The 16,292-nt window shown below is 30.8% G+C and overlaps 1 protein-coding gene across 2 annotated transcripts in view; it reads left to right on the top strand.

Moving 5' to 3' along the window:
- LOC107446306 (protein c-ets-1-A) overlaps window positions 1-16,292 on the top strand; it is a 188,835-nt gene that overhangs the window by 30,463 nt on the left and 142,080 nt on the right. For both annotated transcript variants that reach the window (XM_021145115.4, XM_021145116.4), the window contains one exon: window positions 14,409-14,577. In XM_021145115.4, coding sequence (XP_021000774.1) covers window positions 14,409-14,577 — 169 coding nt within the window. The remainder of the gene's footprint in view (window positions 1-14,408; window positions 14,578-16,292) is intronic.

The following is a 16,292-nucleotide window of genomic DNA, read 5'->3' as shown; positions in this document are numbered from 1 at the left end:
TTAAAAACGTTATATATAACAGGAGGTTGAATGAATCTAAACGACGATAAATCTAAACTATGACAATTCTAAGCGATGACAAATCTAAACGATGACAAATCGAAACGATGACAAATCTGAACGATGATATAATTAACATACTATGATAAACAGAACTCTCTTATTTCTGAAAAGTAAATCTTAACCCATTTTTGGTCAAAAGTGCATAAGCGCACCATTTCAATAAATTTTTTTTTATTAACACTATCACGTATATTTCTCACTAATTTTATTTTACTGCTATTTTTAAGGGTTCAGAAGACATCTATAAAATATTAGTAATTCAATGGGAGTAAACTCTTTCTGTTGAAAAATTTTCAAAATGCGTTAGTTTTTTTCACTTGAAACGGTTATTGACTAATTCGACTTTTTGAAAATGCATAATTATTCCTCTTTGAGATTAATCATATGTTTTTATGATGGATAAAAGTTGCATATAATTATTCCGCTTGAAATTAATCATATGTTTTTATCATATAATTTTGTGATGGATTAAAGTTGCGTAGAATTATTCCGCTTCAGATAAATCATATGTTTTTATCCTGTGCTTTTGTGATGGGTTAAAATTGCATATAATTATTCCGCTTGAGATTATCACACGTTTTTGTGATGGATTAAAGTAGCATATAACTATTTAGCTTGGAATTAATCATATATTTTTATAGTGGATTAATATTGCATATAATTATTCCACTTAAGATTAATCATGTGTTTTTGATGGATTAAAGTTGCGTGTAAAGATAGATTAAAGATGTATATAAAATTAAAATAAAATAAATATCATTTAAAAACCAGTGTTCAATTAAATACTTTGCTCCTTACTTTGGTCAATAGTGCGTATACGCACCATTTTATTTTGTTAAATAAAGTATTATTTTTCATGCACGTAACTTTTTGTGCCTTAATGAATGTAATTTAAACACATTTCAATGAAAATAATACCACGTTTTATAAAATTTCTAAACTTGGCCTAAAATGGGTTAATAACGAAACACTTATGCAGCAATTTTGCGCCACCATTGGACGCTAGGCTCAAATGGATGATATTAAGCGATTTTTAATGCTTAAAATTTTAATTATATGACATTAAACAGGGTACTTCAAGGGTTTTTAAGAATGCAATAAAATAATTTTATTTTTGACATTTTCTTCGGTACAGGGCCGGATTAAGCGCACGTGGGGCCCTAGGCCATTCAAATTTTTGAGGCCCTTAGATTCAATTTTTTTTTCTCGTATATTTTTTATTTATTCAAATATAAAAGTATTTATATAATCTTTTCATTATTTATATTTTAAATTTGCTTTCTTAAAGCAAATTTAAAATAAAAATAAACAATAAATTAAATTTTACTTTTTTTTTGTTAAATTAGAACTAAAAAAATTATTGTATTTAATTAATATACTCGTATATTTGAAATTGATTTTTTTTTAAAAAAATCATTGTTTTTCGTAATTTTTTTGAACTTATTTTCAAAAATTTTTTTAAGGGGGCACCTAATCATTGGGGGCCCCAGGCCTAGTTTGGCCAAATGGGTAATCCGGCCCTGCTCCGGTGGAAACTCCTCTTTCCTATTCTCCTATTTAAAATGATCAAATCATTTTCAAAATTACTAAATTAACTTGCAACATTTTGAAGACATAATCTGAATCTAAAACACGTTATTATTTATTTAAATTATTCTGCTCTCCTCACCTCATGGACACACATGACAGGCGACCGACTGGCCTATTCAGTAGGGGGACAATTGTTAGCGTAAAAAATTGTCCGTTCATAGCTCACGTCCAGAATGATCGAGCCATGACAAAAGCAATTGCCAACCACTATGGATCAACGAAGATATATTCCTTGAAGATGCTCCAGTAAGTCAACCTGGAAGCTGAAGATGATGAAGGATTCTGATGCTGGCCTTGGACTCCTTGTTAGTGAAAATCGAGTTCAAAGGAGCGGAGCGTTATACTTTCGTTTTGACCTTCATGCATGCTTGAATACCGGTGATTACTTTCTTGTCTCTATTTCTTCTTTTTACCGATTGGGAGTGTCGAAATATTGGACATTTAAGAATTCATAGTTTTGATCAGTTTGATGGGACTCTCAGTGTGTCGCTCTTTTGTTACGGAGTGAAATTTGTGAGGTGTGACGGTGTTTGTTAATTTTTAATTAGGATGAGTTTTTTGATATACTTCAAATGTGTTATCTTTTTGGGTGAGGTATTGTTTTTTTTAATGAGTTCTATGCATAAAATATCGATGAAATAAATGCTTTTTTCAACAAAAAAAATTATGCGAATCTTTTAATGCGTTTTTATCGAATCGATGAGAATTTGTATTAATAGATTACACTTCATTTTTTAAGGCAACACAACGTAACGTTTTTTTTTTTTTTTTTTTAAGTGAAATAATTATTCATAAAAATGACAAAATTCAAACATTTGATTCCTTTCAAATTATAATTCGTGAAATATATTTTAATGAATTATCTGAGATTAAAACAAAGACATGGTGGAAGTGATTGGATGCCTGAGATTAACTCTTCTGTTAGATGCTCCTGGCAGGAGCAATATAATCACATAAGGAAGCACAAAATTAAAAAGAAGGAAACAATATAACAATTTCCTGTAGTGCCTTCTTAAGTCACACTTAAATGTAAAGAATAGTTAAATTTAAATAGACTAAAGCTTCCCTATTAAATTTGTTAGAAAATCATAGCTTATTCTTTGTAAACTATGCCTTCATACTTGTTTGAGAAAGATACTTTTAAATAATTTAACTAACATGAAAATGATATTAATACAGTTGAAGTTACAGTGCCGTCTCTTGCCGCCATTGCATGAAACTCACTAATTTTACTTTAACTCGTGCTATATTTTGGCTAATTATTAATGATTATACTGTGATCAATGATAATGTTAAAATTCTATACAAGTTAAAACAGATATTCTTTAAAAAAATAAATCACCCCAACCTTAATTTATTTTTCAACTTTAGTATTTTTAATTTTCTTTCTTGCCTTCGTTAGTGACTATAATTTAAAAACAGAAGATACAGTCTGTTCAACAATTTCTTTTCATAACTCCCTACATTCTTGCAGATATACACTGTACTCTCCAACCTTTGAACTTGTCATGAATTAAAGACTATCAAAATAGCATGCACATTTTAAACACATTCATCGCAATCACTTTTCTTCACACTTCACCTTCAATTATTCTCCTTTCTTCAGACATTCATTTCATCTTCAATTATTCACTTTCCTTCAGACTCTCTTAATTATTTTAACCAACATGATTTTCTTAAGCAACTATAAAATTTCATTTAATAGTGTGGGTGGTTTTGCTATAAGGATTATACTAGACTTTGTCCGATTTTTGTAGTTATTTTTTTTTATTTATTTATTTTTTGTTTAAATATTGATTAATGATCCCCTAATGTAAAAGACCTGGTAATTTCATTAAAAAAAAAAACAAATTCTAAAATTTGCGGTTTTAATAGAATACCTTATTTAAGTTTATGTATGGAAGATAAAAACATTTGACTGTAAATATTTGGCCTACATTTGGTTGTTTTTAAACAAATGAGCAATAATATAATCATAACTAAAATGTGATATTTCATGATCTTACAAAGTTTTTATCGATTTTAACCATAATTCTCTCTAAAGTGTTTTGTGAATCGTAAACGAACTAAGTACATTTGCTCCCTAAAAGTGTTCCTCGCAACCCTATGAGACACAGGAGTTCCAAGACTTAGCTCTTTTTCTTTTAAGAAGCACTGATTCTTGATACTAATAATTATATTCAAGCACAAATGTTTGGAAAATTGCCCCACCATGGAGGCATTGTCAAAAATTCATGAAATTTGCTTCACATATTACTGATAGGGATATAAAAAATATGCACAATACTGGTACATGTGCTTTGTAAATCTAATCATTTACAGGTCTTACCTCACAATGCATTTTATGTGAGTTTAGTTCGATTTGCATAATTCTTTCATGTTATTGCAATTTTCACAAGTATAAGTGTATCTAATCAATTAATCCATTTATTTAATATTTTGGTCATTTTAAGAAATAATTCAAGTAAAATGCAAGTGAAAAAAAAGCCAAATTTAAATATATATATTTAATCTAGCAATTCATTTAAATTACGAAAAGGATATGTATTTATAAAAACTAGCATTACTTCCCATCAAAGTTTTAGATTCGAAATTTCTTTTCGTCGAATTTGTCAATTCAAATTTTCCTGATAAGCATTCTCAGCGTTTATAACAGTTCTTTCACGTTTTCATTCAACGAAAACCGTAAAACAGCTTATACAGAACTAGACAAGATATTGCTCCAGCCCTGTAAATTTAACTTTCAGACATACAATCTAATTTTAAAAGTATAATTGATAAAACGAGAACAAATGTCATTCTCAACATTTAATATTTTCAAATTAATTAAAGGTCTTTCTGTGGTAATTTAATTAATATATTCACAATTGCTAACTAACTATATTTATGAAGACAGAGTTCCATTAAAATAGAAAAGATCATTTAAGGCTCCACAGTCGAAAAAAAATTAAGAACCGCTGCATTAGTCCATTGTTTTACGCTAGTTACTCTAATAAGTCCACACAAAAAATCTCTTTTAACTTATTCATAATTTATCCACATAATTTAAAATTATTCGTCGAGGATAATTTCGAATACAGTTTCGCACAAATAACTGCTAAATGCTTAAAATCACCCGCAAGCAAACAAACAAAAAAAAATAGTGCTTAGTTTAAAAACTACCATTGCACATGTAAATTAATTAAGAAAAATAATAATATTTTTAAAAACCATGTTTTTGTAGTGGAGAATAATAATTAAAAGACAAAAATTTGAAATACGAAAAACGTGGGCAGCATGAAATACATAACAGTAATAGTATGTGTGCTCATGAGAATATATGTATGTGTATCTGTAATTGTATCTGAATGTGGATGTGGATGTGGTTGTGCATGTGTATGAGTAAGAAAATGTGTATATGTATGTGTATATGTACAGTTATGTATTTCATGCTCCCCACGTTTTTCGTTTTTCAAATTTTTGTTTTTTAATTATTATTCTCCACTACAAAAACGTGGTTTTAAAAATATTATTATTATTATTATTTTGTACTCACTTCCAAAATCACAATTTTTTCACTCACTGTACTGTACTCAAAACTTTTCAACTGACATGCGACACTAATTTGAAATAAATAATCGACAACAAAAGACAATCCCGAAAATATTAATTTCTCTTTAATTTTAATTCCATTTTACTTTGTCTTTTTTCTCTTCATTTTCATGCATTGTCATCCAATTCTGAACTATGTGCCAAATTTGAAGACTGTAGCTAGCCGTGAAGTTAGTTTAAAATCGATTACAAAATTCCACCCGAACAGACATACACGAAGGCAAGTTGATATAAACGTGGTAAAATAATTATTATTAATTGCTTAACAAAGTAATTATTAAGCAATTAGTCTAAGCACATGTAAACCTCAGGAAAGAAATGTAAAATAGTACAATACTAGACAACACGAAAATCAAAATTGCTATGTTTTAAAAGGACAGAAAAAATAATTGAATCCATACTCGCGATTTTCAAACGGAATTCGTCGTAATTTGTTTCATTTCCCCTTTTATTTATAGCTGACAAAATGTTCATTGTAATTGAAACCACTTAAAATGTTACATAAAGTCGTAATTTCAACCTTCCAGCAAAAATCCAAAATGCACAATAGTCTGCTTAAAACAATTCTTCGAGTTCACTGGTTTGTATTTATGATCAATTCATTATGCTTCAGCTCGTGTCTTTTACTGTTTAGTTTTTGGTGTATGTCTCACCTAATGGTTGGTACAATCGTCACGCTCGCTTACTCTTCACTTCACTTCATTTCAATGATCAACGCACTATTATTCATGTGTTCTTTTGTCGGCGTAAAAATCAGTTAAAGAAACAATGGAGGGAACATGCGCGTTTGTTCGAGTTTTTGTGATTTACTCTCTGTCGTCTGGCATGATTCGTGCGTCAAAATATAAACTAAATTTATCAATAAATAATGTCATTAAAACTTAAGGGGAAAATGGATTAATAAAGTCTTAGAACAATAAAATGGCGAGCCACGTTCTAAAATCGTTCAGAAGACATTTTTTTGTTAAAAACATGACGATTTCTATGAAGACAATAATAGATTTCGGTGTAGTGTGATATTATCTAGTGCAAAAGCTGTTCCGCGGAGTTCTAATTTCTTGAGAAGAGTCACAAAGGTTCCGAGAAGAAGGATTTATACATTCGTAATTGTTAATGATGACACATGCAGTACATGGATTACATGTTCTTAATTGATTATGAACTTCATCTAGAGTAAGAGTTATACTTAAAAAAAGGACGAAAAGAGCTTTAGAATAGGAAATGGCCATAGCAGAAGAAGAAAAAAAATTAAGAACAATGCAGAGATTAATAGCACGAGAAGAGCTATATTGTGCCAAACGTAGTCGATATCTCAGATTTTTGAAGAGCTTTCTTAAGGTACGGTAAACTAAGACTGACTAGAAAAAAAACTTTAAAAAATTAATAAACAATCAAGCAAAATTCTTCAGAGTAGGTCTTGGGACCCGTCTTCACAAAAAGAATATATTTGATGTATCGGATGTTTAACTAAATTTATCAATAAATTATGTCATTAAAACTTAAGGGGAAAATGGATTAATAAAGTCTTAGAACAATAAAATGGCGAGCCACGTTCTAAAATCGTTCAGAAGACATTTTTTTGTTAAAAACATGACGATTTCTATGAAGACAATAATAGATTTCGGTGTAGTGTGATATTATCTAGTGCAAAAGCTGTTCCGCGGAGTTCTAATTTCTTTAGAAGAGTCACAAAGGTTCCGAGAAGAAGGATTTATACATTCGTAATTGTTAATGATGACACATGCAGTACATGGATTACATGTTCTTAATTGATTATGAACTTCATCTAGAGTAAGAGTTATACTTAAAAAAAGGACGAAAAGAGCTTTAGAATAGGAAATGGCCATAGCAGAAGAAAAAAAAAATTAAGAACAATGCAGAGATTAATAGCACGAGAAGAGCTATATTGTGCCAAACGTAGTCGATATCTCAGATTTTTGAAGAGCTTTCTTAAGGTACGGTAAACTAAGACTGACTAGAAAAAAAACTTTAAAAAATTAATAAACAATCAAGCAAAATTCTTCAGAGTAGGTCTTGGGACCCGTCTTCACAAAAAGAATATATTTGATGTATCGGATGTTTAACTAAATTTATCAATAAATTATGTCATTAAAACTTAAGGGGAAAATGGATTAATAAAGTCTTAGAACAATAAAATGGCGAGCCACGTTCTAAAATCGTTCAGAAGACATTTTTTTGTTAAAAACATGACGATTTCTATGAAGACAATAATAGATTTCGGTGTAGTGTGATATTATCTAGTGCAAAAGCTGTTCCGCGGAGTTCTAATTTCTTGAGAAGAGTCACAAAGGTTCCGAGAAGAAGGATTTATACATTCGTAATTGTTAATGATGACACATGCAGTACATGGATTACATGTTCTTAATTGATTATGAACTTCATCTAGAGTAAGAGTTATACTTAAAAAAAGGACGAAAAGAGCTTTAGAATAGGAAATGGCCATAGCAGAAGAAGAAAAAAAATTAAGAACAATGCAGAGATTAATAGCACGAGAAGAGCTATATTGTGCCAAACGTAGTCGATATCTCAGATTTTTGAAGAGCTTTCTTAAGGTACGGTAAACTAAGACTGACTAGAAAAAAAACTTTAAAAAATTAATAAACAATCAAGCAAAATTCTTCAGAGTAGGTCTTGGGACCCGTCTTCACAAAAAGAATATATTTGATGTATCGGATGTTTAACTAAATTTATCAATAAATAATGTCATTAAAACTTAAGGGGAAAATGGATTAATAAAGTCTTAGAACAATAAAATGGCGAGCCACGTTCTAAAATCGTTCAGAAGACATTTTTTTGTTAAAAACATGACGATTTCTATGAAGACAATAATAGATTTCGGTGTAGTGTGATATTATCTAGTGCAAAAGCTGTTCCGCGGAGTTCTAATTTCTTGAGAAGAGTCACAAAGGTTCCGAGAAGAAGGATTTATACATTCGTAATTGTTAATGATGACACATGCAGTACATGGATTACATGTTCTTAATTGATTATGAACTTCATCTAGAGTAAGAGTTATACTTAAAAAAAGGACGAAAAGAGCTTTAGAATAGGAAATGGCCATAGCAGAAGAAGAAAAAAAATTAAGAACAATGCAGAGATTAATAGCACGAGAAGAGCTATATTGTGCCAAACGTAGTCGATATCTCAGATTTTTGAAGAGCTTTCTTAAGGTACGGTAAACTAAGACTGACTAGAAAAAAAACTTTAAAAAATTAATAAACAATCAAGCAAAATTCTTCAGAGTAGGTCTTGGGACCCGTCTTCACAAAAAGAATATATTTGATGTATCGGATGTTTAACTAAATTTATCAATAAATAATGTCATTAAAACTTAAGGGGAAAATGGATTAATAAAGTCTTAGAACAATAAAATGGCGAGCCACGTTCTAAAATCGTTCAGAAGACATTTTTTTGTTAAAAACATGACGATTTCTATGAAGACAATAATAGATTTCGGTGTAGTGTGATATTATCTAGTGCAAAAGCTGTTCCGCGGAGTTCTAATTTCTTGAGAAGAGTCACAAAGGTTCCGAGAAGAAGGATTTATACATTCGTAATTGTTAATGATGACACATGCAGTACATGGATTACATGTTCTTAATTGATTATGAACTTCATCTAGAGTAAGAGTTATACTTAAAAAAAGGACGAAAAGAGCTTTAGAATAGGAAATGGCCATAGCAGAAGAAGAAAAAAAATTAAGAACAATGCAGAGATTAATAGCACGAGAAGAGCTATATTGTGCCAAACGTAGTCGATATCTCAGATTTTTGAAGAGCTTTCTTAAGGTACGGTAAACTAAGACTGACTAGAAAAAAAACTTTAAAAAATTAATAAACAATCAAGCAAAATTCTTCAGAGTAGGTCTTGGGACCCGTCTTCACAAAAAGAATATATTTGATGTATCGGATGTTTAACTAAATTTATCAATAAATTATGTCATTAAAACTTAAGGGGAAAATGGATTAATAAAGTCTTAGAACAATAAAATGGCGAGCCACGTTCTAAAATCGTTCAGAAGACATTTTTTTGTTAAAAACATGACGATTTCTATGAAGACAATAATAGATTTCGGTGTAGTGTGATATTATCTAGTGCAAAAGCTGTTCCGCGGAGTTCTAATTTCTTTAGAAGAGTCACAAAGGTTCCGAGAAGAAGGATTTATACATTCGTAATTGTTAATGATGACACATGCAGTACATGGATTACATGTTCTTAATTGATTATGAACTTCATCTAGAGTAAGAGTTATACTTAAAAAAAGGACGAAAAGAGCTTTAGAATAGGAAATGGCCATAGCAGAAGAAAAAAAAAATTAAGAACAATGCAGAGATTAATAGCACGAGAAGAGCTATATTGTGCCAAACGTAGTCGATATCTCAGATTTTTGAAGAGCTTTCTTAAGGTACGGTAAACTAAGACTGACTAGAAAAAAAACTTTAAAAAATTAATAAACAATCAAGCAAAATTCTTCAGAGTAGGTCTTGGGACCCGTCTTCACAAAAAGAATATATTTGATGTATCGGATGATTAACTAAATTTATCAATAAATTATGTCATTAAAACTTAAGGGGAAAATGGATTAATAAAGTCTTAGAACAATAAAATGGCGAGCCGCATTCTAGAATTGTTCAGAAGACATTTTTTTGTTAAAAACATGACGATTTCTATGAAGGCAATAATAGATTTCGGTGTAGTGTGATATTATCTAGTGCAAAAGCTGTTCCGTGGAGCTCTAATTTCTTCAGAAGAGTCACATAGGTTCCGAGAAAGAGGATTTATACATTCGTAATTGTTAATGATGACACATGCAGTACATGGTTTGCATGTTCTTAATTGATTATGAACTTGGTTTAGAGTTAGAGTTATACTGAAAAAAAGGTAGGAAAGAGCTTTAGAATACGAAAAGGCCATAGCAGAAATAAAAAATTAAGAACAATGTAGAGATTAATAACACGATAAGAGATGTAATCAGCTATATTGTAGTCGATATGTCAGATTTTTGAAGAGCTTTTTTAAGGTACGGTAAACTAAGACTGACGAAGAAAAAACTTAACAAAAATTAATAAACAAACAAGCTCAAATCTCCAGAGTAGGTCTTGGGATCCGTCTTCACAAAAAGAAGATATTTAATGTATTGGATGATCAAAGCCGGTTATAAATAAATAAATTATTAGAAAAATAAGACGATGAACTCTAAGGCGAGATAGAGGCTATGAATTCTGTTAGTTAAAATCAACATGAATCAACTAAATATAACTAATAACTGTCCTTCAAATAACTATAAATCTTGAACATATTTATAAATGTTAACATTGTATTACCTTACGATTTTCAATTGGTAAATGATTATTTCAAGCGCGAAAATTCGGGGTTCTGTCTCCGGTGGTGGTTGACCCGGTCATCTTCAGATTGATGGTGTCAAATTATCTAGGAATTAAGAGCAACTGATACGTAATGCTGGTCACAGTTACCGTATCCTGCTGCTGATCTCACAATTGTGGATGTTTTGACTCCCATTACATGCCTGGAATTCTTTACTTATAAATGATTTCATTATTATAAATGCTGTAAGCTTTCGTTTTTATTCAGTTCATTTTATTTCAATTATAACCCCATTAACTAGGACTAAACTAGGATTGGATTTAATGTTTTGTTCGATAATAAAAGAGCCAGAATCTGCTATACTGTGCCAAATTTAAATTATCGTATGTATTCAAGACACAGAAAGCAAACGATTCTGTCTGAAATGAGTGAAATATCATGCAGAATAAAATATAAAAAATGATTGTTATTATCTTAGGCGGAAGAAACAAACAATTTATTTACACATCATAAAAATACAATTATATTTATATGACTAACTTTATCAGATAACTTTAACGGGTCTTTGACAAGACTACAAATACAACTTTGTGATATCATATAATTCTAATAATGCTGAAGCTTTCATAAATATTCAATTAGCGACTTGCGGTTCTTTTAAATTGTCGCCACAAAGGTCTTGTTTTAAAATACAAAGAGAAACAATGCACCCAAACAAAACAGCACACGTATAATTTTAGTCTTATTTGCATTACCGGTTTGAGTTTGTAAATTAAACTATTAATCGAAACACATTCCAGGAATCTGCAGCAATTTTCCCTGTAGACTTAAAATCCTCTCTCAGAAAGGGGAGACAAGTAAGTTACTGGGATTTTTCCATGGGTCACCTTAATTTTCCCCATTGTTCTGGTCCGAAAACTGATTCTAGATGCTGATAATCCTATTTATACGCAGCTCTCTGGCCTTGACCTTGAATATGCAGATGCGAGTTCTGTCTAACTACGCACTTCTTTATGGACCATACCCTGCAAATTTCATGGTCTTTTTTAACTGAGAATTATTTTTCAGTGGCTTTTATTAGTATATTTATTTTTATTATCTATATTTTGATTTAAAAGGCAGACACACAAAAAGTAGTCTTTGTTTTTATCGCTTCAATTAAAGTGAAACTTTTATTAGTTGCTATAAAGTTTTGTCATAAAGGTATCATTTTTAAAAAGCATTTGTATTTCAAATATAAGTATATTTTGAGGTCTGGTTTTTAATGACCAACATAAATTTGAGTCATTTTTTTAAGGAATGAAAAGAAATGTTTCCAGAAAGAATATAAAAAAAATATATAATATGGCTAGACGAAATTGGAAAATGGCTTTAACTGATTTTTGAAAACTTCTTTGAGTTTGCACATAGTTGCTGTTGCATTTTTAACATTTTATATCTTTTTATTTTGTGTCTTTGTGTTACTTTTAGGGCAGATAATCAAAGTATTTAAAATGTAAAGAATGCCCAGAAATTAAATGAACTGGATGAAAAATTTAAATTATTTTCTTTTTAGAGAGCTTTGATGGTGCAATCAGTTAGAGTGTAGATTACACTTCATGTTAAAAAATCGATTCTGATGGCCGACTAAAAATCCGGAGTGCATATGCTACCCTATTTGATCTGCAGATTATTTACAGCTAGTTTGCAGACCAACTAGAGTTCAAGTGCTGAATCAAGTCTTTCGACTAATTTGCTGATTAGTCTATTGTATTTATTGGCTTGATTCTTTACATATTGAAAGATAAATAAATGACATTATGTTAAGTTCCTTAATTTTGATATTATTTTAAGCCGTTTGATTCTTTGTATTTTAGTTTTTGAAGTAATCGTTGATTGACACTATCAACAAATGTGTTGATTCTTTCATTATGGTAACTTGATCGTTTAAACAGTGAAAAACAAATACACGACGTTATGTTAATTTAGTGTACAGAAAGGTTGCTGTTGTTCCAGAGATCTTATTTTCCCTTTAACGAATGCCTATTATCTACAGATCTAAGTAGATTGCAGATTACCTAGGTAATTTGCAAAATGAAAAAAAAATTTTGACCCTTTAACGGATCACTATATTTAATCTGCACATTACCCAGATAATCTGCAGAATAACTGATTTCTGAATTTTAGCGGTAACAAATACGGTAGAAAAATGCTGATCGTTGAACGGTAAAACGTTGGTAGAAAAACGGTTTAACGTTGATCCACAATCGTACAAAGTTACTGAAACGTTTTGCTCGATAATGTGGTTTAACATAGTGCAGTATTGATGGTACAACAAATTTGAATGGTATTGTAGCTCGATTCGACTCAAAATTTCTGACAGTGTACGCAGCAAGTGACTCCTAAATCTGTTGTAGGTAAAGTCATTTAGTATATTGCGAAATATTTCTCCAATTTGAGCACCTAAAAAAATTAAGGAAGAAAAATAATCCTTTTCATCTTTTATTCATTACGGTGTACAAAAATAGGAAAATTAAACTTATAAAAACTTTTATCGTAATAAAAACAAAGTGTGCAGAATTATATGCTTGATTAGTAAATAAGTTTTTGCTAATGTATATATTGCATATTCTTTGAATGTGGAATCAAAATTGTAAAATATCACTGTACTTTTATCGTTTTCGAATCTGTTAGAAAACTGCATTATGTGTAAGCAAAATTGCATCAACCTCATAGCATTTTTTTGCTGAGTAGCTGAAACTTATTAAACACTCCAACTGCTGTTAGTAAGGTGCCATCTCTTGCTCTATGCAAAATAGCGTCTGAAAAGGGAACAATTCGACGGGAGAAACCTACTTTTCATCGAAATTCTGTTTATCTCGATTGGTGCATTAAAATTTAAAGTTAGGAGAGAAGTGAATTCAGACATATCTAAAGTAAACCATGAAGTTTCAAATGTTAAAAAAAAAATATTTTCAAACAATCAAAATGCAAACAAATAATTGGAGATTTTTTCTTATCTCCGTATTACGCAAATACGGCTTAGTTCTATCAAGATAATACGACGGGTAGTCCACGAAGGATAGTCTGTCTCAGTGCTTAAACCAGGAGTTTCCTTGACTTCTGGGTAGGGTTAAAAATTATAAGGCTACGGATTTGAATATTGATGGTCATCGCTTATAAAACATAAAATAAAATTGTTAGTCAAAGTTCACGTTTTCCTTCCATGTTTACTAAGATATTCTATCAAATCTTACAGTAATATTTCCCTTACGCACCCCCCCCCCTCCCCACAATTTTGCTGCAACTAACAAACAGTAGTATGCTTAAGATTTCCAACATTTACATTCTAACGCAACAAACGATGCGGGACTTTCCTATGCACGATTAAAAATTTTAAGGTTTTTGAACAATTAAATCGTTCAGATTTGTTGCAATTTTTATATGGTATATGGTGGCCATTTTATCATACTTCTTACACGTGATTACAATATGCTATATTCTTACTTGGAAAAAATTGTAATTTAAAATCCTATTAAGAATTGACTCCATGCTCTATGGTTTAAAGTACAGATATTAATTACGTTAAACCATTTTTATGTATAGTATAGATTAGAAGAAGATTGTAATACCACCTAACTTCATATTTACACCTCTTGTATACAATCAAATTCATATCAAATTATGTTAAAAATTTTATAATTTAAATACCAATACTCAAATCATGTTTTTTTTTCTACGATTCTATTGTTCTATTTTTTCAAATTTCTAATAAATTTTAGTGTTTATACTTAATAAATATAGTATTAACAAAAATATACGTGTTTGTTTTACTTTAGATGAGAGATAAGATGGATTTTTCGAGTGTCCCTGGTGAACAGCATTCACAAGTGATGATTCCTCTGGACGCTATAAAGAAAGAAATCTTTGATGAATCCTGTGATGAACTTCAGAGATCTATTCAAAAGGTGCCGTCTCTAAGCGATCTCTCGGAAGAAAACTCACTCGGTAAGTTATCTTTAATTTTAACCTTGTAATTTTGAACCCAATCCAGAAGACAAGGGTCCTCCTGGATCAAGTATTGGGAGAAATTTGCCTTCGTGGAGGACTTTTTGAAGGAAGTAACCCGCATTTGAGTTACATGGAGAGGAAGAGCACAAGAACCTCCCACAGCTAGCCTGACGACAAAGGAACTCTAACCCATCATCCGCCTACCACTGAAGATATTTCAAATTAGCACTGTGGTCGGTGCAAGCCGGATGTGGATTCATATCGACCAGTAACCGCTGGGATTCGAACCCGGTTCACCTAATTGGAAGGCTAATGCTCTATCCCCTGAGCTATCACGGCTCTAAGTTATCTTTAGTCATGAAGATGCAGTTTTCATAGCTATTAATTATATTATTTCGGAAGCATGCTCATAATATTTTTGAGGAATATAATCTGTATCAAGCGCATTCCACTTAAACGGTTCGAAGTGAAACGTTATGTTTTCACCAGTGATTTTCCCTCGTGCTTCGAACTATCAGTGTTCCAAATTTCATCAAAAATTTATTAAAACTGTGGATTTGTATTAAATTATTACTATTCATTGACTTTTGAGGACTTGAACTTGCCCCTATTCTTCCCTATTTTGGTGCTCAGATTTCTAGCTCTTAGTTTTTTATCTTATTCAAGTCTTCCAACCATCATCCCCTTGCTCTTCCGCATGAAATGGAGCTACCAGGTTTTGAATCGAAGACGTTTTTCATATTTCTATTAGCACACTTCAGCTAAATGTGACACACACACACTTCAATTTCCGGTTGCAATAGTTAATGTATTCACGAATTTTCATAATTTCCAAATTGTTTCTAATACCCCATACTTATACTCTTTTATCATTGAGGTAGTGCAAAAATGAATTTCAGGATCTTCCATTCCCATATTAAAAAACGATCTTTTTTTTCCCACATAAGTCCAGGATTCACTTACGAATGAAGCACAAAGTTGAGAAGAACCTTATACAAAGTATCCTTAGTATCCAATAATATTTAATGGTAAACTTCATACAATAATTAAGTGACTATTGCATGATGTTAACTGCGGCAAATAAAGTTGATTGGTGTATTCAAACATTGTTAAAATTTAGTGGGCATAATAGATTTTAACAGTGTTTGAATACAGCAATATGCCATATTTTCCGCAGTTAACCTATTCGCGATGACAATTGATTTATCGTAATTTGCTGTAATTATTGAACCCAAATAGATAATTGTTTCTCTGTAATTACAAAAAATGCAGTGATTAATATAAAAGCCAACAAAATAGAAAAAATAAATCAAAGTTGAGCATATTAGCTTTGCAGCTTAGCATTTGAGCTTTGTTGAGCATATTAGTACTTAAATAGTTTGAAACTTATCCTTTCAAGTTGGTTTTCCATAACTGCAATTACACTTAATTCAGAGCATGAAAGGACCTAGATAGAACTTTCGTTAGTTTAAATAAATTTATGTACTTTATGTGTGGCGGTACTTAACGGAAAAAACATAACGCCTGAAAAACGTGAATAGAGAGATTTAGCAGTTTCACAGCATCATCCAACTGTCCTTTTATTTTCTATAGCTTTCTGTTTTCTCTGCAAAAAGTTTAAAATGCAAAGTATGGCTGACAGTTGTGTTTATGTCTTGTGTTTAATATTTGAAATTGAAGCAAAACTCGTTAATGGGGGTGGGCCCACACAT

This window comes from Parasteatoda tepidariorum, chromosome 2, assembly GCF_982258835.1.
Source record: "Parasteatoda tepidariorum strain Cologne lab strain chromosome 2, Ptep-v5.0, whole genome shotgun sequence".
Lineage (NCBI taxonomy): Eukaryota > Metazoa > Arthropoda > Arachnida > Araneae > Theridiidae > Parasteatoda > Parasteatoda tepidariorum.
Note: the sequence above shows the minus strand (reverse complement) of the source record. Positions and strands in the feature narration are given on the sequence as shown.